Source organism: Triticum urartu, chromosome 2A (genome assembly GCF_056163025.1).
Source record: "Triticum urartu cultivar PI428250 chromosome 2A, HENAU_Tu73, whole genome shotgun sequence".
NCBI classification, from domain to species: Eukaryota; Viridiplantae; Streptophyta; class Magnoliopsida; order Poales; family Poaceae; genus Triticum; species Triticum urartu.
The window spans coordinates 651769054-651779109 of NC_141874.1; the positions used below are offsets into that span (position 1 = coordinate 651769054).

General features: G+C 44.9%; 2 protein-coding genes across 5 annotated transcripts in view; one reads left to right on the plus strand and one right to left on the minus strand.

Moving 5' to 3' along the window:
* Nucleotides 1–2604, minus strand: part of LOC125539437 (uncharacterized) — a 32555-nt gene extending 29951 nt beyond the window's left edge. For all 4 annotated transcript variants that reach the window (XR_015617283.1, XR_007296861.2, XR_007296865.2 and 1 more), the window contains exons 1-3: nucleotides 2153–2604; nucleotides 1600–1742; nucleotides 718–1510 (exon numbers count right to left, since the gene is read on the minus strand). The gene's annotated coding sequence lies outside the window, so the exon portion shown is untranslated. The remainder of the gene's footprint in view (nucleotides 1–717; nucleotides 1511–1599; nucleotides 1743–2152) is intronic.
* Nucleotides 2605–4163: 1559 nt separating this feature from the next.
* On the plus strand, nucleotides 4164–5052 carry LOC125533886 (oleosin 16 kDa-like). The gene has a single exon (XM_048697215.2). It carries the CDS (start codon nucleotides 4253–4255, stop codon nucleotides 4736–4738), a length of 486 nt encoding a protein of 161 aa, XP_048553172.1. The 5' UTR covers nucleotides 4164–4252; the 3' UTR covers nucleotides 4739–5052.
* The last annotated feature ends 5004 nt before the right edge of the window (nucleotides 5053–10056 follow it).

Consider the following 10056-nt stretch of genomic DNA (forward strand, 5'->3'; position numbering starts at 1 on the left):
GTTGTCTAATTATGTAGTTGATATATATATATATATATATATATATATATATATATATATATATATATATATATATATAGTGTTACTATTCATCACCCAGGATGCAGAATAATTTATTCTTCACACGAGGTAATATTACGATCATTTCATAAATAAATTATGTTTCAAATACAAATAGTTACAGTCATATTGATTCACTTTGTAAAATTTGGCATAAAAAAAGTCAAAAGACCAGAAAAATTACATTTTATGTACATTTTACACTACGTTTTTACATTTGTAATTTATGTAACATAATATATTTTTTACGGCGATTATATATTTTCTTACGTTCTCTTTTTATGTCCGAAATAAGACAAAATTTAAGAAACGTAAAATTACGGTGCATTGATGTTAAAATAGAGGGGGGTGAAGAATAACTATTCCTCACCCAGGGTGACGAATAGCGCGACCCATATAGTGTTACTATTCATCACCCAGGGTGCAGAATAATTATATATATATATATATATATATATATATATATATATATATATATATATAGGTTTAAGTTGCAGTCTTCATTTCAAATCTAATTTTACTACAAGTATAGTGTGACATGTAAAAAAATCTATCACGACCAAGTGCAGATCTAATTTTACTACAAGTATAGTGTCACATGTAAAAAAATCTATCACGACCAAGTGCAGAATCAAGTGTCCAGTCAGAGTCACCAACCTTTAAAAAACCAGTTTCCAAGGTGAGTCATCAATAGGTGAGTTCTGAGCTCCTGCAAGCACATCAAAATTGCCCTTTTTTTCATGCAAGCAGGTCTGACCATTGCCCCAATCACTAATGTAGTGCCTGAATCACCAGATAGTTGGTCTAGTCATGCAACAGGATTTTGCTAACACAGAGTATTTGAAATAAAAACATAAAAGGGATGAGAAAAGAAGGAGGTTGCATGATCAATAAAGCATATCTCCAAACTGCACATAGAGCTGGATGAGCAGTAGGCTTGAAGTATATAAAAAAACTCATGAGAAACTTGTTCAGTTTCCATCAAAGACTAAAAAACATGCTCAATTCCTCATCTGTACAAGCATGATTAGTTCTGAAGTGCACATGGAAAATCTGAATTGGATGCAAGCATGCAGCCAAGAAAAAGCAAAAGAACAAGTTATGAGCGTACATCAGTCTACACTTTGGCTGTAGTAAATGGCACATGCACTTGACATGAAAGAGGTCACTTCTCTCTATCTAAACCAACTCAAAGAATATCAAACAAGACCGATATGGACGTTCACATCTTTGCGTTCACGCTGATGGAGCCATATAGTTATTAATGTGTGAAAACTGTGATCGGGCAGAAGAGTCCCCTGTACTTGAAATTCAGCTGCCATTTACCAGGATTCAGTGTATATATGTGCTCATTTACAAAGTCCAGTTCATCATACCAACTTAAAAATGCAGCCCACCAACCACATGTGGCACCAAGAAGGACCTCAGGGTCGGTACCTCGAGTAAGAAACTGCAAATGAACGAAGATGTGTCATGCACAAATCAAGGGAATCATGCAGAATCAGCCGTCAGTCAGGTTAACAGAACTGGGAACAGGACCTTGTGTGTAATTCTTGAGAGGAACCCTAAAGGCACGGCTGAGACCTGAGGTCGTCGATCTTGGGAGCCATGGTCCTGCGGTCCATGAGCAAGTTCTTCCTGTCAGTGAAGCCCCTGTCCATGTCGTCGCTAATGCCTGCACCCTACATAATCAACGGTGTACCCGATATTAACTTCAGCTTCACTCTTTCAGAGCAAGTGCTATGTATACATTATCAAAGCTAGTGTATTGTTTTAACAGGTTCCACAAATTTATTTTGAATCAAGTGCATATGCATCATAGAAAGCTGATGCATTACATTGTTAAATGATGGTGAAACAGCGTCCAACGTATACTGTCAAGTGTGTATGCTGAAATCACACATCCAGCCACAAAATATATGCTGAGCACATGCGGTCCGACACATGAATGAATCTCCGCGAATGAGACATGTTCTAGCGGGTGATGGCAATCCAAGATGAACAAGTTAACCCTAAAATCAAATTCTTTGCCCAAACAATCAATTTGACAAATCCAGCGATGGTAGAAGGAGGGGAGGGCCGGGCATCTTACTTGTGGACGTTGGTCTCGATAACCTGGCAGACGAAGAGGGAGATCATGGACGTCTTGCCGGCCCCATACTGGGCCTGGGCGATGACACCGCGGAAGGTGATGATTGGGATGCCAGCGTGCTGCTGGATGGATACGACCTTGACGACGGCCGGATCTGGAAGGGAGGTGACGGCGCACTGCTGGATGGATACGCCCTCGACGACGGCCGGACCTCGAGGGGCAGTGACGGCGCGTGTGGAGGCCACGCACGTCGCGGTGCTGGTGGAGACTGGCGGGAGGCGGCGTCATAGGAGTGGTGGCGCAGGGCGGAGGTAGCGCAGGGATCGGCGGCGACTTGATGCGAGTGCGAGGGCGGCGGCGAAGGGAGATCGGAGATGGGGCTGCGGCGAAGGATGTCGTACGTCATGGGGATAGGAATCGAGAGGAGCGGGTTTTCCTCTGGTGGGGTTTTTTTTCGCGGGAGGGTGCGAGTTAACGGAGGTGGGAGGATGATGAAAAAAAACCGAAGGTGGAAGAATGATGAAAAAAAACCAGCGAAAATAAACTGCGCAGACTATTCACCAACTGCTTCATTAGGAGTAGAGATAAGATATCAGCACGAAACTATAAGAACTAAAAGGTAGCGGCAAATCAGAAACATTTTAAATTGCGAACTAGAATAGTTTTTCAAAATGGCAATATTTTAAAAACTCAACCACTTTTGAAATTCGTGAATTATTTTTAGTAAACTCATATTTTCTGAAAACAGTGAACTGTTTTCAATCTGTGAGCAAGGTTGAAATTCTGAACAAAAATTTGAAAACGTGAACATTTTTTGAAAACACTAACATTGTTTTTAAAAAAGGAAAGTTTTTTAAACTCATAAAGAAAATTTTAAAATACGAACAAATTTGTAAATTTGTGAACAAATTTATAAATTTGTGAACAAATTTTTCGAATTTGCAAAAATAATTTCAAAACATGAACATTTTGGACATTTATGCATAAATTTTAACAGGAATGTTTTTGAAAATTCCGAACATTGTTTGAATTTGTGAACAAATTTTCAAAAATGTGAAACTTTTTTGCAAACATGAACGTTTTTTAAATCTCCCAAACAAATTCGAGCATGCGATTTTTTTTTGGGAAATACGAACATTTTTTATTCATGCTTATAAAAATCCAGATTATTTTCCAAAAAAAGAATGTTTAACGCAACACATACACTTTTCTAATTTTGTGAACAAATTTTTAATAAACTTAAATATTTCAAAAAAAACTAGAACATTGTTTGAAATTATTAACATAATTTAAAAAACGTGAGCAATTTTAGGAAACACACACATTTTTTTAAACTGCCTTGAATAAAAATTGAAGACGCAAACATTTTTTGAAACTGGCAAACAATTTTTGAAACTAGAATAATTTTTGCAAACATGAATTTTTTGAAACTCCCAAATACATTTGAAAACATGAATGATTTTTGGAATCATGAACATTTTTTGAAAAACATGACCACATAGACAAACAATTGGAAAAAATATAAAAAATAAAACATAATTTAAAATAAAAAACATTAAAAGATAAGAAAGGAGAGAAAAGCAAAAAAAGAAACAGGGAATTATAAAATCAAATAAGAAACAGAAACAGAAAAAAAACGGTTCAGGAACCTCCTAGAAGGTTCCCAAATGCGGAAAAGGCTGGCTGGAACCTCTAGAAGATTATCTGTTTATCTTTTTTATTAGAAAATATTTCCATTTATCTGAGCTAAGAAATGAAGTATTAGGCCCGCACATTTCAATCAACGCATGGACGGACTTAGCCCGGTGCACCGAGCCCACGGGACCTTTCAACCAGCGGCAAATCGAACCACGGCCAGGACCTCGTACATATCGCCAGCCGGGGACGGCGACACCGCGCCCGCCGCACCAGCACAGGTGTCGCGGCGCGCCCGACACGAGTGCTCGCATGCGTCCCACGCGGCCGCTCCAGCTCCGGCCTCCTCCACGTAAACCCATGCACCGCGCTCCTCTATAACCTCACTCCCCTTCCCCTCGCTCCCTTCACTCACAGCGAGCGTGCTCCGGTACTTCCCCTCCCTCCACACGCACCTTCGTTCCCATGGCGGCTGACCACCACAGAGACAGGGGCGTCCTAGGCGGCGGCGGCGCCTTCGGCGACCGCAGTGGCCACGGCGGCTACGGCGGCGACCACCACGAGCAGCAGCAGCAGAAGCAGCCCGCGATGATGTGCGCTCTGAAGGCCGCGACGGCGGCCACGGCAGCCGGGTCACTGCTGGTGCTGTCCGGGCTGATCCTGGCCGGCACCGTCATCGCGCTCACCGTGGCGACGCCCGTGCTGGTCATCTTCAGCCCGGTGCTGGTGCCGGCGGCCATCGCGCTGGCGCTCATGTCCGCGGGGTTCGTGACGTCCGGCGGGCTGGGCGTGGCGGCGCTGTCCGTGTTCTCGTGGATGTACAAGTACCTCACCGGCAAGCACCCGCCGGGCGCCGACCAGCTGGACCACGCCAAGGCGCGGCTCGCGTCCAAGGCCCGCGACATCAAGGACGCCGCGCAGACCCGCATCGACCAGGCGCAGGGGGCTTGAGGAGGAGGTTCGTGCTCCGGCGCGCGGCCGATGCGTGGATGATGATAAACGACATAGCGCACGGTTGCTGATCCGTGCGCGCGTTTGATCGCCGCCGCGCCCGCCGCGCGAGCAAGTCGACGACGTTTACCACCTGTTTGTGCTATCCGACCGAGTGCGTGTTTAGACTTCTGTTGCGAACTAGTTGTCCTAGTAGTGCTCTAGCAGTATGTTTCCGTGGTCGAAGTTTGGAGAGGGTCTGGATGCTGGGTGTACTATGGTGTGTGCTTGTGGATGTCCGAGTTTATGATGAATAAATTGCCGAGTTTGGGCAAGTGTGCAACTGTGCTTGTGGATGCCTCTTATCTCTTTTCACAAAAAAAAAAGGATGTGCAGAAGAGACAAGGTCCTTCTGTTTGTTTCTACATGACTCTAAAATCAACTTAATACCAACTTACCAAGTGGGTATGGTACTAGCATTAATTCCCTGTGCAAGCATACGGTTAATTTGTTTAACAAGAGATCTGATCTCGTAGAGATGAACAATAATGTAGTGCAACATAGTGTTTATGAAACGTTTGAAGTGAACACACAGAGCAATGCTTTTCCTTCTTTTTTTCCATGAAGGAAATGCTTGTCGATGTTTCTAGTACTTGTATCGCATTCGGAGTGACTGAATGCTCTGTTGTGATTTACGGACGAGCGGTTTGTAGATGGGGAGATTGTTCAAAGATCCGTCTCTAGAAAGGAAAACAAAGGTGTTTCAGGCGACGACTGAATACTCTGCTGCCCTGTTCTGATGCGATATACCACACGAGCGGTTTGTTGTGATTTACGAATACTGCTGCTCTGTTCTGTAGTGATATACGTAAAACACGAGTGGGGTTTGTTGTGATTTACACACGAGCGCTTTGTGGATGGGGAGATTGTTCAAAGAGATCTCTTGTCAAGGAGATTGCTCAAAGATCTTCAGAAAAGAAAGACGAAGGTGGAGCCTGTGACACAAATAGCAAGGAGCCTGTGGCACAGAGCAAAAGATGGGCCAAAGTTCGAGAGCAAATGCACCTTATTTTTCTTCTCTTTCTAGTTCAAGGCTCTATAAGATTGAGGCTTAATTATCTCTAATTAAGCTCTCGTGTTTTCTAGTTGGTAAAATAGAGAAAAAATTGTACACGACATACATGGCAATAAAGTATCTTATCTTTTTAATACATATCAAGATTATTTGATATAATTATATGATATCGAGCTAAAATCAAGCGAGCGGTTGAATCAAGATCAACTCATTTCTCCATCAAGCTAATTAAAGTGTTCATACTCGGCTCTTTTTTCAGAGTCGGTCTCGGTCAAGCCAAAATATGAGTCGGTTGAATCAAGATCAACTCATTTCTCCATCAAGCTACTTAAAGTGTTCATACTCGACTCTTTTTTTCAAAGTCGGTCTCGGTCAAGCCAAAATATGAGTCGATCTTGCGCCGCTCAAGCCAAAAAACAAGTCAATTCCAAGTGGCTCACGAACCTTGAGCTTTTATTGCAGCTCTACTTGTGTCAACGGTTCGGCGCTCGGTAGTGGGTGTGGGCTCTCCTTTGTAGTCGCAGTAGTGGCTTGGGATGTTGGGAAACGTAGCAGAATTTTAAAATTTTCTACGCGTCACCAAGATCAATCTATTGAGTCGTCTAGCAACGAGGGCGAGGAGAGTGCATCTACATACCCTTGTAGATCGCGAGCGGAAGCGTTCAAGAGAACGGGGTTGATGGAGTCGTACTCGTCGTGATCCAAATCACCGATGACCGAGCAACGAACGAACGGCACCTCCGCGTTCAACACACGTACGGTTGGGAGAGACGTCTCCTTCTTCTTGATCCAGCAAGGAGAGAGGAGAGGTTGATGGAGATCCAGCAGCACGACGGCGTGGTGGTGGAAGTAGCGGGATCTCGGCAGGGCTTCGCCAAGCACCAACAAGAGGGAGAGATGTCACGGGGGGAAGAGGGAGGCGCCAGGGACTTGGTTGCGACTGCCCTCCCTCCCCTCCACTATATATAGGGGCCAGGGCGGGGCGCCGGCCCCTCTAGATCCCATCTAGATGGGGGGCGGCGGCTAAGGGGGTGGCTTGGCCCCCAAGCCAGGTGGAGGCGTCCCCCACCCCTAGGGTTTCTAGGCGCAGGAGGAGGCCCATGGGGGGCGCACCAGCCCACCAGGGGCTGATTCCCTTCCCACTTCAGCCCATGGGGCCCTCTGAGATAGGTGGCCCCACTCGGTGGACCCCCGGGGTCCTTCCGGTGGTCCCGCTACAATATCGGTGACCCCCGAAACTTTCCTGGTGGCCGAAACTGGACTTCCTATATACAAATCTTTACCTCCTGACCATTCCAGAACTCCTCGTGACGCCCAGGATCTCATCCGGGACTCCGAACAACTTTCGTGTTACCGCATACTAATATCTCTACAACCCTAGCGTCACCGAACCTTAAGTGTGTAGACCCTACGGGTTCGGGAACCATGCAGACATGACCGAGACGACTATCCGGCCAATAGCCAACAGCGGGATCTGGATACCCATGTTGGCTCCCACATATTCCATGATGATCTCATCGGATGAACCACGATGTCGAGGATTCAATCAATCTCGTATTCAATTCCCTTTGTCAATCGGTACGTTACTTGCCTGAGATTCGATCGTCGGTATTCCAATACCTCGTTCAATCTCATTACCGGCAAGTCACTTTACTCGTTCCGTAACACATCATCCCGTGACCAACCCTTAGTCACATTGAGCTCATTACGATGATGTTTTACCGAGTGGCCCCAGAGATACCTCTCCGTCATGCGGAGTGACAAATCCCAGTCTCGATTCGTGCCAACCCAACAGACACTTTCGGATATACCCATAGTGCACCTTTATAGTCACCCAGTTACGTTGTGACATTTGGCACACCCAAAGTATTCCTACAGTATCTGGGAGTTGCACAATCTCATGGTGTAAGGAAAAGATACTTGACATTAGAAAAGCTCTAGCAGACGAACTACACGATCTTGTGCTATGCTTAAGATTGGTCTTGTCCATCACATCATTCTTCTAATGATGTGATCCCGTTATCAATGACATCTAATGTCCATAGTCAGGAAATCATGACTATATGTTGATCAACGAGCTAGTCAACTAGAGGCTTACTAGGGACATGTTGTGGTCTATATATTCACACATGTATTACGATTTCTGGATAACACAATTATAGCATGAACAATAGACAATTATCATGAACAAGGAAATATAATAATAACCATTTTATTATTGCCTCTAGGGCATATTTCCAACAGTCTCCCACTTGCACTAGAGTCAATAATCTAGTTACATTGTGATGAATCGAACACACATAGAGTTCTGGTGTTGATCATGTTTTGCTCGAGGAAGAGGCTTAGTCAACGGATCTGCGACATTCAGGTCCGTATGCACTTTACAAATATCTATGTCTCCATTTTGAACATTTTCACGAATGGAGTTGAAGAACGCTTGATATGCCTGGTCTTCCTGTGAAACCTGGGCTCCTTGGCAAGGGCAATAACTCCAGTGTGTCACAGAAGAGAGTCATCGGGCCCGACGCATTGGGAATAACTCCTAGGTCGGTAATGAACTCCTTCACTCAGATTGCTTCTTGTGCTGCCTCCGAGGCTGCCATGTACTCCGCTTCACATGTAGATCCCGCCACGACGCTTTGCTTGCAACTGCACCAGCTGACTGCCCCACCATTCAAAATATACACGTATCCGGTTTGTGACTTAGAGTCATCCAGATCTGTGTCGAAGCTAGCATCGACGTAACCCTTTACGATGAGCTCTTCGTCACCTCCATAGACGAGAAACATATCCTTAGTCCTTTTCAGGTACTTCAGGATATTCTTGACCGCTGTTCAGTGTTCCATGCCAGGATTACTTTGTACCTTCCTACCAAACTTACAGCAAGGTTTACATCAGGCCTGGTACACAGCATGGCATACATGATAGACCCTATGGCCGAGGCATAGGGGACGACACTCATCTTTTCTCTATCTTCTGCCGTGGTCGGGCATTGAGCTGTGCTCAATCTCATACCTTGTAATACAGGCAAGAACCCCTTCTTGGACTGATCCATATTGAACTTCTTCAATATCTTGTCAAGGTATGTACTTTGTGAAAGACCAATGAAGCGTCTCGATCTATCTCTATAGATCTTGATGCCTAATATATAAGCAGCTTCTCCAAGGTCCTTCAATGAAAAACACTTGTTCAATTAGGCCTTTATGCTTTCCGAGAATTCTATATCATTTCCCATCAATAGTATGTCATCCACATACAATATGAGAGATGCTACCGAGCTCCCACTCACTTTCTTGTAAACGCAGGTGAATGGATTGATATGGTTGACTAGAGGGGGGTGAATAGGCAACTAGCAATTTTTAGCTTTTCTTTAACAATTTAAACTTTGCATCAAAGTAGGTTGTCTAGATATGCAACTAGGTGAGCAACCTATATGATGCAACAAGGATAGGAACACAAGCAAGCAAGTGATATGAAACAAATAAGCTTGCTCAAGTAAAGGCACGAGATAACCAAGAGTGGAGACGGTGGAGACGAGGATGTGTTGCCGAAATTCCTTCCCTTTGAGAGGAAGTACGTCTCCATTGGAGCGGTGTGGAGGCACAATGCTCCCCAAGAAGCCACTAGGGCCACCGTATTCTCCTCACGCCCTCACACAATGCGAGATGTCGTGATTCCACTATTGGTGCCCTTGAAGGCGGCGACCGAACCTTTACAAACAAGGTTGGGGCTCTCTCCATAACTTAATTGGAGGCTCCCAACGAAACCACGAAGCTTCACCACAATGGAATATGGCTCCGAGGTGACCTCAACCGTCTAGGGTGCTCAAACACCCAAGAGTAACAAAATCCACACAAGAAAGTATGGGGGAAGCAAATATCAGTGTAGATCTAGGTCTCCTCCTTCAATCCCTAGCAAATCAATAAGTTTGAGTGGATAGAGAGAGAGATCGGGCAAGAGAGCTTGAAGTGCATCAATGGTGGAGTGAGAGAGGTCAAAGGTGAGAGTGGTAGGTGGGAGAAGCTCATTTATATAGTAACCCTCAATTCCAACCGTTACTGCGTTTTTTGCACTGCAGCGGTACAACCGGTCCTCGTCCCGGTACAACCGAGACTCACGGTGTATCTGCAGATCCCTACCAAGCGGTACAACTAGACAGGCGGGCGGTAGTACCGGCTAAGAAAAATAACCGGACTAACCGCCTGGCCACCGCACAACCACCGCATCAAAACAGGAGCTTGACCGGTACTTGGGCGGTGCCTGG